This window comes from Centruroides vittatus, unplaced genomic scaffold (genome assembly GCF_030686945.1).
Source record: "Centruroides vittatus isolate TY-2023 unplaced genomic scaffold, ASM3068694v2 scaffold_1152, whole genome shotgun sequence".
Lineage (NCBI taxonomy): Eukaryota > Metazoa > Arthropoda > Arachnida > Scorpiones > Buthidae > Centruroides > Centruroides vittatus.
In genome coordinates, this window is record NW_027122670.1 from 569,226 (window position 1) to 586,514 (window position 17,289).

At 28.8% G+C, this 17,289-nt stretch overlaps 1 protein-coding gene across 1 annotated transcript in view; it reads right to left on the bottom strand.

Annotated features, from left to right (window-relative positions):
* LOC136986507 (uncharacterized) overlaps positions 1-16,428 on the bottom strand; it is a 114,980-nt gene extending 98,552 nt beyond the window's left edge. The window contains exons 1-2 of the mRNA XM_067284060.1: positions 16,149-16,428; positions 15,972-16,012 (exon numbers count right to left, since the gene is read on the bottom strand). Of these exons, the coding sequence (XP_067140161.1) occupies positions 15,972-16,012; positions 16,149-16,223 (116 nt within the window). The 5' untranslated portion in view covers positions 16,224-16,428. The remainder of the gene's footprint in view (positions 1-15,971; positions 16,013-16,148) is intronic.
* Between the last annotated feature and the right edge of the window lie 861 nt (positions 16,429-17,289).

Sequence of the window (17,289 nt, forward strand, 5' to 3'; positions counted from 1 at the left end):
TGTACTTTAAATAAGAAATACTGAAGATGAATCAATCAGAAAAAAAATCAGAAAAGAGCCATTAACTTCCAAAGTAATAATAATATGCAAATGACAGTCTCCTGAATCAGTTGAAGATGAATCTGAAAGTAATGAGTTTTATAATTTTAAATTCTAATCTCAATTAATTAGAGATGCTGACATGCCTGCTTTTTCAAAATGCTTCAATACAAAGATGTTCAAATTACTAAACATCTTACATATAAAGATGTTTAGTAATTTGAACATCCTTGTATTCAACAACTAAGAAGATTTAGTTATAAAAAATCAACTTTATTTGTTAATAGAATGACAAATTACAGTATAATAAAAATTTACACTTAACATACATTAAGTCCTTTTCAGTTAAATTCTTATCATCATGCACTGTCTATACATTTATATTGTGACAAATAAAACTATTTAGTTATTTGTAAAATTTATTATTGTGTGTTTCTATAATATAGATTATCAGCTCATATTGACACTGTCTGATTTAGTAGTAGTATAATTTATTGAAGCATTCTGAAAAAGCAGGCATGTCAGCATCTCTAATTAATTGAGATTAGAATTTAAAATTATAAAACTCATCACTTTCAGATTCATCTTCAACTGATTCAGGAGACTGTCATTTGCATATTATTATTACTTTGGAAGTGAATGGCTCTTTTCTGATTAGAGCACATAATGCTCTAATGATTTCATAAAAAACTGGAAATAATTTATTAGCAAATGTACAACTAAAATTATTCTCCTGTAGAATTTAATTTAATTGCCAAACTTAAGTTTAAATTACAACATTGTTTTCAGGTTATATTATGGCTAATTACAAATTTATTAATATTGAAGCTTGATATAAAAATAAACTGTAGTATTGTTTATCTCAGACCAAATTTGATTTAACACAACTAAAAACTGATCTAAAGTTTCAGGACATCAGCTTTGTTGATTGTATTGATGTTAATAGTAGAAGTTACAATATGTTTATTAGCAGAGAAAATTGGAATATATGTGTTTAATATAAAAATATCATATCATAAAACATAAGTAAAACTAAAATAAATATTGGTATGAACTTTGTACTTGCCAGATAATATATTATACCTTTAACTTCTTAGCAGTATAAAATTCTTATTATTAATTATAATTAAAATAATATGAATATGAAACTGGAAATATCCAATTTGTCACTGCATAAATATTACAATAATGTTCAAATAATATTTTATGCAACTTTTTTGAATCATTATTTGTTTCAACAAGTTGCAAAGATTGTTCATTAAATACAACACATCATTTATTGTAATAAATTTGAAAATTGACCTAAACTGATAACAATAACTGACATTAAGCAAATAAATCAGACTACCATTATGAGAAATTCTGGTTTCATTGACTAAAGGCTGCTTTACAGAATACAACTACCACCAGCATTTTATAGATTGAAACCACAATATACATATATTTGCTTCATTTGAATAACATTGTTGAAAGAAGATCACCAACAAGTCATAAGTTGCAACTATATAACAGAAAATGTAATCTCTCAGATATTTTGTTCATTGTCACATTAGGAAACCAATCAAAGACAAGATTAGAACCAAGTGTTAGATAATATTCTCATAACTCTAGAGATAAATGAAAGTTCTTGCACATGCTCAAAATAACTTTTAAGTCATACACCAAAACACCATATAAACATTTGAATCATCAACAAACCTTGTCAATGTTTTAAGCTGTGAAAATGATATTGTGTTAACCAGCCTTAACATTAAAACAGTTTAAAATTATATACTTATTAAATAATAATAATTTTGATTAATAAGTAATTCATCCAGTATTGTTTATCTGCTATTAACTTCAACTGGCATAACGTCAGCAATTTAAGCTATTGCATTGTGAGAAAATAGCAATTACATCAATTAAATTAAAGCACTAGTTAAGACCAATAACAATAACTTATACCAGTAACAATTTCATATTATCAGTTTCATGTTGAGGCTGCCAGCACAAAAAAAGCATAAGGTCTATTAATGCAAGGACAATGATGATGATAACTGAAGTGTTTATAATAACTTGTATGTTTTGGCACCTGCTAATTTTGATGGCATTAAAATACACCATAGATAGGCTTAAATTACTTTGTTAAAAAAAAACTTGCTCCCTAAATAAAGGATGTCCTCAAGGCTCAGTATCTGGACCCCTACTCTGAAATGTTATTATAATTGACTTGTTAATTAAATTATCACAGTTTCTGTTTGTCAGTTATAAAATCAGTAATATCATTAAAAAATAATTATTGATGATTTGCCAAATTTTCTTAAAACAACAAAATTTTCTTTATACTTTATCTAACGCACCTTATGTGCTATAATTCATTTTTTAGTTTTGAAAATGTAGCATATATGCAAAAAAGAGAGGTACCAACAAGGAGTCCCCTCTCAGGCAACCTATGCAAATACTGAGACAATTGGAGCAAAGGATCATCCCTGTATTTGCTGAATAAATCATATTATATAGAAGATATATAGATGACGTAATAGTGGTATGGAAAAATATCCCAAGTATCAACAGCTTTCTAAATGCCATCAATAACAACCTGTATGGTCTCATACTCAAACTAGACCAAATGTCATCCTCAGAGGTGCACTTTTTAGATGTTTCCATATGTATTAACAACGATGAAATACAAACGATGGTATACTATAAACTGGGATTCTCACCACTATATATACCAGCAGAATAAAAAGACCCATATCAATATAAGATAGCTGCCTTCAGAGCATTAGTAAAAAGAGCATTTACCCGCAATAGCAGAAGTGAAGACATGGCTAAAGAACTCAGGCACCTTGAAGATATAGCAGCCATGCATGGATATAATAGAAGCATAATTCATAAATTAGCCTGGAAGCTCCACAATCCGCACACAAGAATCCGCAATAATATGGGACAAGCGGAACCTACTAAGATTCCTGAGCAAGAAAATAACACAAATAATATGATTGTCCAATACAATAAAAACCTTCATCATATATATATAAAGAAATAGTGGAAGAGAAGGGGATCAAATTAACATACACAAGGACCCAGACAATATACGAACTACTTAGAAATGATAAAGACAAGCTGAGTAACATGAGAGCACCAGAGGTATACAAAAAACCAATCAAAGATAATAGGTTTGATAAAGACTTGGTGTACATAAGATCAACAAAAAGGTCGCTACAAAAAAGATTAAAAGAACATAAATATGATATAGACAAAAGTAAGAATACCACAGCATTGGCAACATATGTGTCAGACCCTGATATACATGCTGACCTAGGGAATGCTACCCTTATAAAGAAATCATTCCAAATGGACCATATAAGAGAATTGGAAAAATTAGAAATATACAAAGCTAGCAGAGCAGGGAACTGTATAAATTATAAAGACAAACAATACTATATCATACGCTTGGCAATATACATATCAGAAAGATCCACAACAAAATTGACATTTTATTCATAGAATTTTGGGATAAAATATTAGTATGCAGATAGTGAATGTATATAATGGAGTAGAACATAAATAGCCAAATTAATTTGCACCAAATAATTCAAACGCTTGAATTAATTGGCATTTAATTTTTGAACTCTGGGCATTCCATTGGTAGAATATTATCGAACCTGAAACAGATCTCGATAGTGATACGTTTGTTTGTGTAAGTAAATATTATTATATTTTACTGGAAATAAAAATGTTTTAAAAGGGCTAGTTATAAATTCCAGTACAGTAGACCCCCCCTATAACACGGGTTCATATAACACAGATTCGTATAACACAACAAAAAAATTGCAGTCGTGTTCGTATAACACACTAAAAGAGACTCGTATAACACGGTAAAACATCATTGCCGACTTGTGTCATGACAGGATTGGTCAAATCTGGACCAATAGTGGACAAGCAGCCAAAAACTACTTGCTGCTGTCCAGCACCATGCGTATATACAGACAATTTAGGCAGGAAAGTATTGATAAATTTTTATACGGTTCTTGTGAAAAAACATTTACAGTATTATTCAACGGCCATAAAAATTATATTTCTATTAATGATGTCTCCAATGTTCAGTGAATTCTTCGCAGAAAGAATAACTTATCAGGAAACGCGTCCACCGTTCAATGAGCCGCTCCATGACGAAAACTAGCTTAGGCAATGGTGTCTTTGAACGGTGCACACTCGGTAAGTAATCCTACAATTTTTTGTTTATAGCATAGTTTATATGGATTATTCCCAAAAAATTATACATGTTTTGGAAATGTTCGAGTCAAATTAGTCTAGAATCGATTAATAGCCATAGAAAACCTTTCAAATAGCCATAGCCCCTAAACTGAACACGTGCCGGGCTGTGATTGGCTCATGTATTTAAGTGACTCGTACAACACGGATTCATATAACACGGAACGTATCTACCGTGTTATAGGGGGTCTACTGTACTAATTGTGAAATTTTGACTTCATTGAAACCTGTCTTCACTAACATAGAATTAACTAGTCTCAAAACCATGTTAATAATTATTATTATTAACATGGTTTTGAGAATATAATTATTAACACAATAATTTATTACAATAATAATTATTATTATTGTAATAATTAACAAAATGCACTCAGCAAATAATCAGTAGACTATCAAAATACACCTTACGTTGCTAAGAAAATTTATTACAGCTAAAATAAGGTTAAGTACTCACGCCAAGGTTTAACTAGCTTCTGGTAAAAGATTTCACTCGTCAGAAGTGCCTGTGTTAATGCTAAAAGAACTCAGTGAAATCTTTTATTAGAAGCTTATTACAGCTAAACAAACACTTTCAGTTTATTCAATAGGCCATCTTCAGGTTAAAACGAGAAGATTGGAACATCAGTGTTACAAATTAGAGTACATAAATTTAAATACAAAAAAAATAACAGAAGATAAGAAAATAATGGAAAATATGTATAAATATAAAAGAAAACAAAATCAGATACGATAATAAATATCTTAATACCTTAAATCAGTGTTTCTCAACAGGGGCAATATCGCCCCAGGTGGGCGATTTTTACATGTTGGGGGCGATTAATAACAATTTATATTTTGGGGGGCAAAAACAATTTTATGGGGGCGATATAGTAAAACATTATATTAAGAATAATTAGATATTTTATTCATTATATCGTACAATAATTAAACAAATAGCATTTCTACAGTGGCATAGCGTGGCTGTCAGCCACCTGGGGCAGAAGAAAATTTCGCCGCCCCCTTATTTAGGTATCTCAATTTAAAAGACTAAAATATACAGTAATTCTAAAGAACTTTTCAGCAAGAACAATCATCATTATTGTGTATTGTACAGGTTCAAATTTTTACAAGATATTATTATTATTTATTGTGAAATTTTGCCGCCCCCTAAAAGTGCCGCCCGGGCGGGGCGGGCCACCCCTGCCGCCCCCACTATGCTACGCCACTGCATTTCTATAATCCTTCTTCCTTCCACTTTTAACCCTTTTCTGGTCACATGGCAGAAATTATAATATTTGGGGGTCCTGATTAGCCGATTGACAAAATTTTTTTTGAAGTGAAGGGGTGATACTACGTAACAGTTTTATCAAAGGGGATGACGATTTGTTAGAGGTTGAGAAACACTACCTTAAATAAACCTTAAAATATACCTTAAAAATAAATAATAAACTTACCTTAAATAAACAGTAATTGAAAAATATTAAGATATAATTTAAAAATGAAGAAAAATGTAAAATAATGCATAATTTAGAAGTTCTTAATAAAACTTTTTAACTATAGTTATTTCCATGCAGATAGTAAACCTTTGATATCCCTAGCATTGATGCATGTATCTTCTAGTTTGCTCCTATAAATTTCATTTTTTCAGTGTTCATCACTAACATTGGGGAGTGCAAGGTCTTAACAATATCTACTTCATCCCATTTTACTATAGAGCCTTCAGTCTGTGCCATTTGGGAAAGTACTGTAGTGTTGGATCTTTTCTTGACATTATATTTGTGTTCTTTTAGCCTGACTCCCAAACTTCTTGTTGTAATGCCAATATAGTTCCCAATTGTAAGGTATTCTTTCCCAATTGTATTTTTGTAAGGTGTCCTTAACACTCCTGCCCTTTCTTCTTTTTTAATGTTATCTTTGTCGTTCCTTAAAACTGTGTAGAGGTTTGGAGCTCTTTTCAAAATTATTTTTGATCCCTTGCGGTCTGCAATTTCTTTCACAATGCCTTTCGTATTTCTATTATATGTGAACTTTGTAATTTTGCTGAGATCACCATTTGAAGCCTTTACTGTGCCCATATTGTAGCTTCTAATCATTCCTGTTATCGTGTCTGTTTTGTATCCTAGAGTTTCAGCCACTTGTAAAATTCTGTTGATCTCCCTTTGTCTATCCACGACACTACTACAATATAGAAAGGCCCTTCTAATAAGAGCCTAGAATGCCACCACTTTATACTGGTAAGGAATTTTCACTAATTGTAATCTTTATTTAATCATGATGCTTATTGTTATTGTTTGATTCTAAAGTAAAATAGGACAATTTCTATCACTTACAGAAGAAATGTAACAAATGAATTTTGCCATTGCTAACAAGTAAATGCAAAAGCTATATGTAATTAAACTTAGATCTATATGACTACATATAAACACTTAATGTTTTTGATTGATATTAACAATATTTTATTTATTTATTTTTATTTTACATGTACTTGGAAATGTCTTTATAACAATGGATTTCCACCCCTAACAATGCTTAACCCATATTGTACAATAATATAATAGATCTAAGTAAAAGTCATATAAAATGTAATTAAATATAACCAATAAATTACACAAAACAAGATATATTATTTATTATTATTTGTGCATAAAAATAAAAATTAACCTTTTGTCATTTACACTTTTGATCAATTTCCCAAAATGTAGATAATTCAAATTTACTTGTAACATACTATAATTATTATTATTATTATTAATCCTTTCATAAGTCTTTCATCAAAGACTTTCATAAGTTGCTTCATTTTACCTCTAATGTTTATCACTGCCAACAGAAGTTGCAGATTATCCTCAGTTGAGTCAAAACTGGAGCATTCTATACAAGTCTAATTTTGAACACACTATCCCTGTATCATTGTCATGCTCACGGCATTGGATACAAATGTCATATATATTATAAATAGCAGGTTTGATATCATTATATTCATTGTCATCACAAAGTTCTTTGAGTGTGACATCCTTCTTTGCAATTCGGACTAGTGGTGATCAGACTTACCCCAAAATGCCACGTAGGAAATTAGCATTGCTTTGGTTTAGTTATGTATCTCTGACATTACTAACTAATCACTAATACCTATGCTTCGATACAATATGACAATTACGAGGAGTATTTTTTAAATAAGGTCCATTTTTAATAAGAAGAAAAATACTGTAAATTTCATTCAAATATATTTTTTCCCCATATTCTACATACTTTTATCTACTTTTCTACATAATTTCCATTTTTGTTCAAACATTTGTCATACTGCTCAACAATTTTTTGAATTCCAACTTCAAAGAAATCTGCTGCCTGTGAAGAAGCCCAATCCATGACTGCAGTTTACACTTCTTCATCGTCATTGAACTGTTGACCACCAAGGAACTCCTTTAAGTACTGAAACAAGTGAAAATCACCAAGTGCAAGGTCTGGACTATAAGGTGGATGATCCAGTTGTTCCATTCAAAAGAACTGATTAGACCTTGCGTTTGTGCAGAAACATGTAGCCTTGCATTGTCATGGAGCAACATCACACCAGAAGACAATAGGCCATGCCACTTGTTTTGTATGGCATGCCAGAGTTTTCTAAGGTCACACAATATGCATTCAGAATTGATTGTTGTGCCTCATAGCATTATCACCGTAAACCTCACAAATCTGACAGTGAATTTCCGCTGCTGCAAAGTTTCTTGCACTCGAGAATTGAATAACAGATCGTTGGCGGGCGACTCAATTTTCTTAAACATTATAAACTGCTACAGCTCAGCATAAAGACAGATGATATGGCTGCAAATGGCATCTAAACATGTGCAAAGCATGCTGGGAGTAGATACGCATGCACACTGCCACAATTGCGTGTCATTCTCACTCTCATTCACAAGTGGACCTTATTTAAAAAATAGCTGTTGTATTATTGTTTACAAAAAGTTTTTACCTTACCTCCTAATAAATAATATATTTTTCTTGCAGTAAAAATTTTCTAAACAACACTGGTGGAACAAACTTTTTATAAGTTTTTTTTATTATGTTCTAACTTTCAGCAAGTGTTAAAGTATCTCTTGCTACAGATCAACATACAACATGTGATGAACAAGCTGCCAACTTTTTAGCTTTGGACTAATTGAAATTACCCTAATGATCAAAATTCTCCCACTTTACTCTAGTTATCAGCAGAAAAATATCCCAAAATGACTATAATACACAAAATTAATATGCCATAGAAACTTATTAGAAATGATAGTTTTACATTTTTATATACTGTACTTCCTCCATTCTAAAACACACTATAAGTTTGGAATCAGATTTTAATATATATTTTTATTGGAAGAAAAAGTTATAAAAACTTTCAATTTTTTTTTTTTTTAAAGTAACAATAATTAGAAAAACAATATGTCATGAAACAAGTACTTATATCCCCCATATAACATGATAGTTAGGTTATAAGGAAGTGCTATGTTATGTGAATCCACACTATATGAAACAAAGGACTAGTACAAAACATAGGGTTAGGTTCCAAAATTTAGCAAAAATATACTAATCCTTTTTGTAATTAGGAGAAATATGTTTATTAAAAGAAATTAATAATTAACTATCACCACAATCAAAAGTACTGCATGTTAATATTAATTCTCTCTTCACTGCTAAACTCCATTAAACAAGGACATTTCATTTTGGCAAAATATTGTCATCTTCTGAACTTTTCTGTTGACCTTAACCTGAAGTATAAGCAACAACTTGATTTTTGACCTATTTTTTTCATAAAATCTGATATTTTCATTTGCTTGAATTTTCCTAAGAGATCTTAAAAATTTAATCTTTAATGTAGTAACTTTTAATTTAATCTATAAAAACAAAACACAGTGAGTCTTTTGAATCATTTAGAGCACTATCACCAAAGACAGCAAGAGTTGGTTTATAAGAAAGCAATAATAGGAAGCTAGGACAAGGAAGAAGAAATAATATACAATTAGTTCTCATTAAAGAAAACCAGGCAAAAAAGGCATGGAACAACATGAAAAATTTCAACATTCTAAATTCCATGGGAAAGTATGAAACAATGTGCATGCTTGCTTGAATAAAAAATATCAACTAATAGTATTTTCACTTAAAAAATTGTGACTTTTTATACAGAAATGTCTCCAATTCTCAAATCATGTTATAGCAAAACCCTACTGTACAAACACTGCATTGTATGGGGATTTCCCTAATTCTTAAACTACGTTAAAGCAAAACTGTGTTGTGCTAACAATAGCAAGGTTGCAGCCAAAGTTTTCAACGCAAAAATGTAGTGCCGCCTTCCTGTAAGCCTAGAAGTTTAACAATGGCATTTGGAACGTCGAGCATCATTCCACTACCGTTCAAAATGCCATTGTCAAACTTCTAGGTTTACGTGAAGGTGGCACTGAACATCTGACATTCATGTTTTCATGTTGAAAACATCGACCGCAACCTCACTAATACCTATAATGTACAGCTGCTCCATTTTCATGTTATGCATATACAATAACTTTTCTTTTAATGCTGAATCAAAATTAAAATGAAAATGTAAGTTTCAAGATGACAATGTTTAAAAAAGTGTAAATTAAATCTCATTAATAGCAGAGCTCATCTGATGTAACCATGATCATAATGTAACCAATTTGAGCAGTATAGTCACAAAAATGTCTGTTATTGATATGTAATATATTCAAAGACATATTCATATTTCAGACAAGCAAAAATGCATAAGTTCATTTGGAATTGAGAAAATTCCATTAAATATATTATTTCAAATTTTTTAGAAAAATAATAATAATAATTTAGTACATAATGCTGCATAATTCTATTTCTCACAAAAATAATATCTTTCTATGGTAACTAACATTCTTTCTAAGGATCAGAATTTGATTTACAAAAGATCAATTAAAGAAGAGAATGATTCAATAAGATGATTTATAAATATATAAAATTCAACTATGGAGTCAAAAAATTGTTATTACAAATAAAAAAAATAGGTTCACTCATTAAAAGTCATCAACAATGGTTCTAAAAACAAATTCTTTGCTTCCAGAAATAAAATTAATGAAGTTTATTGATTGTTATTTAGCATAAAATATCCACATTCTGATAAATTTAAACAGAAAAAACTTTTGATTAGTATTGTTGTATAATTGTACTTCATGATCAGTTCTATAAATTAATATTAATGAAAATTATATTTTCACAATAATAAAATTATTATTAAATTATCTCTGAAAATTAGTAATAGATATTTTTGGCATGCATCATAACTGAAAGACATTAATTGAAAGAAATATATTTATTTATATACTTATTTATACAATAATGTACTTCTTATAAAATAGTTTACATATTTGAAATGAATAAAGATACATTACAAAAAGTAGGCTATGCTGCTCAATTAATTGAGCAGCATAGCCTACATATAAGCACAGCATAGCTTGAAACATATAATAAAAAAAATTAACAGTGCAGAGTTAAAATAATTTTCAAAAAGATATTTTTATATAGTGCTTAACTACCAAAACAAAATTTTTTAAAATACAGTAGAGCATCGATTATCCGACTCCCGATCAACCGTCACATCGGTTAACCAACCTCGTTCTAGTCAGCAATTTCAAATGTCCATTAGTGATGTGGCGCTACAATTTTGGATATGTCTTGGCTACTTTAATATTATTTTGTTAAATTTCTGTGTTTTAGCTGGCAACACTGGCTCGACGATTAAAGGAAGGCCAGTATTTAAACCAGGCTTAATTTTATATTTTTCCTTTATTTTTGTATTTATTTTGTGCAAAATAAAGAAATAATTTTAACGATACAATAGCAACGATTATTATTTTTAAAAATTTTTGTTAGGCTTATCATCGATGAAAATTCAACACCAAGTAGGTAAATAGCAATATACTAATATACTAATTACATGGGATATACTAATATACTACTATACTATACTAATAATGTATTTTTTCATACTTTTCGGTTATTCGTTTTTTCAGTTATCCGACCAACCCCAGTCCCCAATTGAGTCGGATAATCGATGCTCTACTGTATTACAAAAATAATGTAGTATAATTTCAAAATTAAATTTAACCTATTTGAATTATACAGTATTGTGTAACAAAATATAATTTAAAACCTGTTAAAAATTTAACTTATGCTAATTGTTTTTGCTTTATTTCTTTCTAGTGGTATTTGTTTATTTTCTATTTATGAAAATAGCCATAAGTAGTCTGCTATCTGGTTTCATATTTTTATTCTTTGAATAAAATTATTATTATTATTAAGTAAAAAATATATTTGATCAAAAATTCATAATGCTGCAGCCAAAACATTTCTTACAGCACTGGACAGGTTTCATTGCATTTATTCATTTTGAATAAATGATAAAATAATTGTCTGCATCACTTAAACAATTTAAATTTTAAGTTTTTAAAATTTAAATTGGTTTTATAAGGTTTTTAAACATAAAATGCATTTAAAAGTTACTAAATAGTTATTGATTTTTTTTTTAACTTTGTCAAAACACTTCTGAAAATTTCATCCTGAAAAAATATTGAAATTTCTCAGATATTATTCAATCACTGTAATGTCATTTTCATTTATATTATAAAAACATAATTAAATTTACAATTACATATTTCGATCAAAATTGATATGTTATGAATTTTACATAACAATGGTATTCAAATTACATTCTGTAGAACCCTAGGGCTCCACAAGCCATCTTCAAGAGTTCCACATAGAACTCGATACAGTGATACCTCAGTTTTCGTCGATAATTCATCCGAAAACAATCAACGAAATCCGAAACTGACGAAAACCGAGGTAATTATTTCCATATGAATCAATGTAAATCCAATTAATTCGTTCTAGGCAGTCCAAAATACATACCAAAAACAGATTTTATAGAGAATTAATATAGCATTAAATACTAAAAGCAATTAGAAATTAATATAAAAAAACTAATCTAAAGGAAAGCAATGAAATTGTTTGACTAGATGTGTGGGGTAGTGTCTTGTCTTGTAGAAGTTAGTTGGACATGAGCTTCTAGCGTTATAGCCCTATGGTAAAGTGTGACATAATTGTCATGTAATAGTAGTTGTATGCATTTATGATGGGAGATCTGTTTAAGGGTAACTGGTGCCTATTCAGGCATTACAGACGTGGAGAAAACCCAGAAAACTCCACGTGACCAGTCTGTCCTGGCGAAGTGCAAACCCACGACCAAACTCCCAGTGTTCAGGGAATGGAAACGTTGACCAATGGTGGGCTGTTGCAGGGTAATGCTCACAGAACAAGAAATAATGCCACACTGAGCCAGAAAATGCATGGGTAGCCCTTTGTTTCCGCAAAATTGGCAGAGAGGTCACTTGGGCACGCAGACAAAATCCGAGACAAATTCTTCCCAAAAAAAAATTGACGAAAACCAAAACTGACAATAACTGAAGTCAACCAAGGTATTACTGTATTTATAAAAATTTTTATTTTCAATATTTTCACTTAAAAACAAATTAAACTCTATCTTATCAAACAGTAAGATGCTTTATTATTTAGGAAATACAAACAGCATCAAAGCCTTTTTTGCACACACTATTTAAGCCATAAAGCTGAAAGTTACAAAAAAATAATACTCATGCATAAATGTTCCTTACATATTAAAAGTTTGAAGACCATTGCTACATAATAAATTAGCAGCAACATTAAAAGTATTTTGGCTAGTTAAGACAAAAAATGTTAACATTTTTATACTTTAATTTGTTACTCATAATACATCAATAATACATAATACATTATAAGCCAGGTGTCGTCTTATAGGGCGAGTATATTCCAAACTCTATATTTTAACTGTAAAAGTTGGGGGTCATCTTATACGCCAGAAAATACAATACTTAAATACCAAAAACATGCATAATTTTACATAAAAACATTGAGTCAATAATATTCCCAAATATAGAAGGTTCATGTCATTAAAATGTTTCATTCTAAGTAAAATTTAAAATTTTAATTTTAAACACATTTTTTAAAAAATAAGTATATGCATGTATGCATGAGCTTAAACTGTAAGCATGACTACAAATCTGTATAATTTATTACTCTTCAAATACTTTTTCCATTTCATTAAATTTTAGAAACTATAATAATGGATGACTCTTAAATTATAAAATAAAATTATATATATAATATATCAGCTAAAATTTTAATACCAAAGAATCTGCTTATTTTTATCACAGACATTGTTACCAATCATTTAATGTCATATATATTGGAACTCACTATTTCTGATAAATTAAGATATACTATAAAAGCCTAACTTATTATAAATCAAAATATGGTCATATTTATCATTATCTTCAAGTAAACAGCTATTTTAAGCTGTCTTTGTACACTATCAGCATCAAAATCATCTGAAAATGCCCAGTGTGGCAAATTATCATCACTTTTAACCAATACTTTAAAACAATTAATGTTTAAATTTAATCACTTTTTGTTTGAAATAGAGGAATTTAAACTGTGGCATTTTCTACTTCAATTATATGCTAACTATTGTAGAAGATGGTAATGCAAAAAACAACAGAACAAGAATTACTATTAATTAATAATAATTATGTTATAAAATGCATGAATTGTAGATTTATTAACTGTTTTAACATATCCTTTTAGTATCAGAATCGATAAACCAAAATTTCTACTAAGTTTAGCCTTACTTATATATTCCTGCTTAATGTTAACAGTACATTATTGTTATCACTTAGCAGTACAGTACTAGGAAAATCCCAAAATGATTACAAATAAAGGAATTCTATATACAACTCTTTTCAATAAAGATAATGTTTATTAGTTGAACAAAACATAAATAAATTAAAAATTCAAGGCAATCTAAGAAGATTAAAAACAATCATAACAATAGATCATTATAGTAAGCAGGATTTCCAATTATTATTATTTAAACCATAAAATCAACCACAAAATCAATTATAATTTTGTTTTATTTATTAATATTTAATAAAAGAATATAATTTCTTATATTTATTAAAAAGGCACACTTATATAATTGAAAAACTCAAAACAAATCATGAAATTCCAGCAAAACTTTGTTTAATTACTAATGCTTTTGACCTTGTTCAAGGGCCATCATCAGGCTATACTGGCCTTTGAACAAGGTCAAAAATGTTAGTAATTAAGTAAAATTTTGTTGGAAGTTTATGGTTTGTTACCAGTTTCATTTTAAAACTATTTATGCTATTACCAAATGGATTAAATAACTAGAGTAAACTGGAGACATAAAATAAAAAGTTCAATAGAAATAGAGATAATGGAATAAACTAAGCCTCAATATTTTTTTATTATCACAATAATAATTATTATTATTGTGATAATAAAAAAAATATTGAAAAAAATCAAGACCAACAATATTAAATTAGGATAATATGCTAGTACTGTAAATGTATTCTAATCAAATAGGTAACAACAAAGCAAATTCTATTAAAAAAATTCTCATTGAATATTGCAAACTGTAAAAACAAAAAAAGACACATTGGGAAAAATGTTGCTAATAAAATATGAAAAATAAAACATGTAGATAAAGTGTTATGCATCAATACTTGATAGTTTGAAAATACTTAAAAATTGCACATTAGTCAACGTATTATTGAATTAATAGTAAATGAATATAATACATTTACACTTCAACACCATTTAATAGATGTTGAAGTGTATTATACTCATGTATATCAATAGTTTAATCATAAGTTATAATACTAAAGTAATTTTATAATTTTATTTATACTTTGATTAAAAGACCTAACTAATTTTTGAAGTTCAGAATTTTTGTTACTCAGGATAAATTCAAAATTATTTCACAACTAATTAAAACTCAAAAATAAATTCTCAAAAATGATAAAGCATATGCTAAATGTATACTATAATTATTAAATTCTGTTTTTCATACAGATAGTAGTAAAGCATTGTATTTCCAATTACTATTTATATCTCTATTGACTGTTGAAACACGTTTCTACTTGTAAACTATTCTGGAAGTAAAAAAAAAATCACTAATTGGCATTAAAATTAACTCTTTAAACAGAGAAGTGAAAATGTTTAATAGAATAATTTATAATAGTTTTCAGGAAAATTGTTTTATTTGAAAAGTACTATTCAAAGTGAGTAAATGCATCAACATGTAAAGAAATGAAAAACCTGACAGAATGACAGAAAAATAAACAGTAGACCAACATAAAAATGAATGAAAAGTCTATAATTTCAGCCATATAAAAGTAACAAATAAGTACAATTATTTTTATTACATTACATAAAATCTTCAATTGTTTTTAATTGTGAGAACAATTAACACAACAATAAAATTATAAAATATTTTCTCTCAAAGAAATCACCTTAGAATATATAAAGCAATTCAATCTTTTTCTATGAAAATATTTCAATACCAATATAAACAAATTTTACCAAAAGTCCATATACATAGTGAATTTTAATTGAAAAATGTTTATTAAATTTTAAAAATTACTTTACATTATGAATTATATATATACACTTTAATTCAAAAATACATACACTGAAGACATAGAAAAATTAGAATTTATTTCTAAGAATATTAAAAAGAATAATAAATCATTCTATTGTTATGAAAGTTTGAAAAACTTTCATACCTGATCGTTTCGACGATTTCAATGGCCCCGTCATGTTTATCCTGAAAAATACAGAGAAAAAATGCTATTTAATTGTCGCTGTATGTTTAAATTTCATGAAAATAACTTTTAAATCTCAGATCAGTTACCATAACAACCATCCAAACAACTTAGGCCTAGAAGTAGGCTTAATCTTACCGATGTTGATAGTGGCCACTGATAAACCGCCGGTTCACCTCCAGCTGGACTGTGAAGTCTCAGCTCGAAAGCCATTTTCACAAATTGATATCCACACAACCTAAAATTAAACTATAGACCTATCTAAATTATTCGATTCTTTCATAAAATCGTCATTTTTTCCCAAACCATTCCGAACATAACCCCCCCACTCTCCACACGTCCATGTGTGACGGAGGCGGTGTAAGTCACATGATTTGCAAATATAACTTCTGATTGGTTAAGTGTCGTGACGTTTGAAATGTTTTTCCCATGTGACCTTAATACATTCATATGATTTGTACGGAGAATCGACATCCTAATGAGAACGACGCTTTCTTCTTACTGGCTGAGCATAATGACGTCGAGCGGTTTTCTTTAAAGTTATTGGATTATTTATATTTTCTGTAGACATTTTTAAATATTTCATTTGTTAAAATGAAATTAAAGTCTGAAGGCCATGAAAATAGAGTATGAAATGGGATTAAAATAATTAAATTATTAATTTCCTAACTTTAAAAACATTTCTGTAGATTTCAGCTCTGTCAGTATTTTTTTCTAAATAATTTTCCATCAAAGCACGTGACTTTTATGAAACACTAGAGAAATAACGGTTATTTATTAACTTAATATATATAATACTGTGTCGCCTCCTTATACATGTATACAATCGCGTCACGTAGTGTGTACAGTATATCAAATTAAACAATTTCAAATTATTATAAACACATATGAAATATCAATATCATATGAATCCATATTGCATATTTCATTGCATTTATACAGGATGTTTATATGAACATCCTGTATAAATGCAATGAAAATGTCTACAAAACGCGCTGTGGACAAAATGATTTTCAAATACTTGGTTTTTTAAAATAAAATCGAATTTCTAACATATACAATTATTTTATAAAAATATTAAAACATGTTGGCCTATTAATATACATGAACAATTATTTAATCTTATCTCTACCAACGAAACCTTGGATAATACAGTATATAATGTGTAATATTTTGAAACATTAAAGAATCAGTATCTGGTTTTCATTATTATTAAATATGTAAACCAGACATCAACTGTCCAGCAACCTATTTGTTTGATTATTGGCTTTTTCTATTA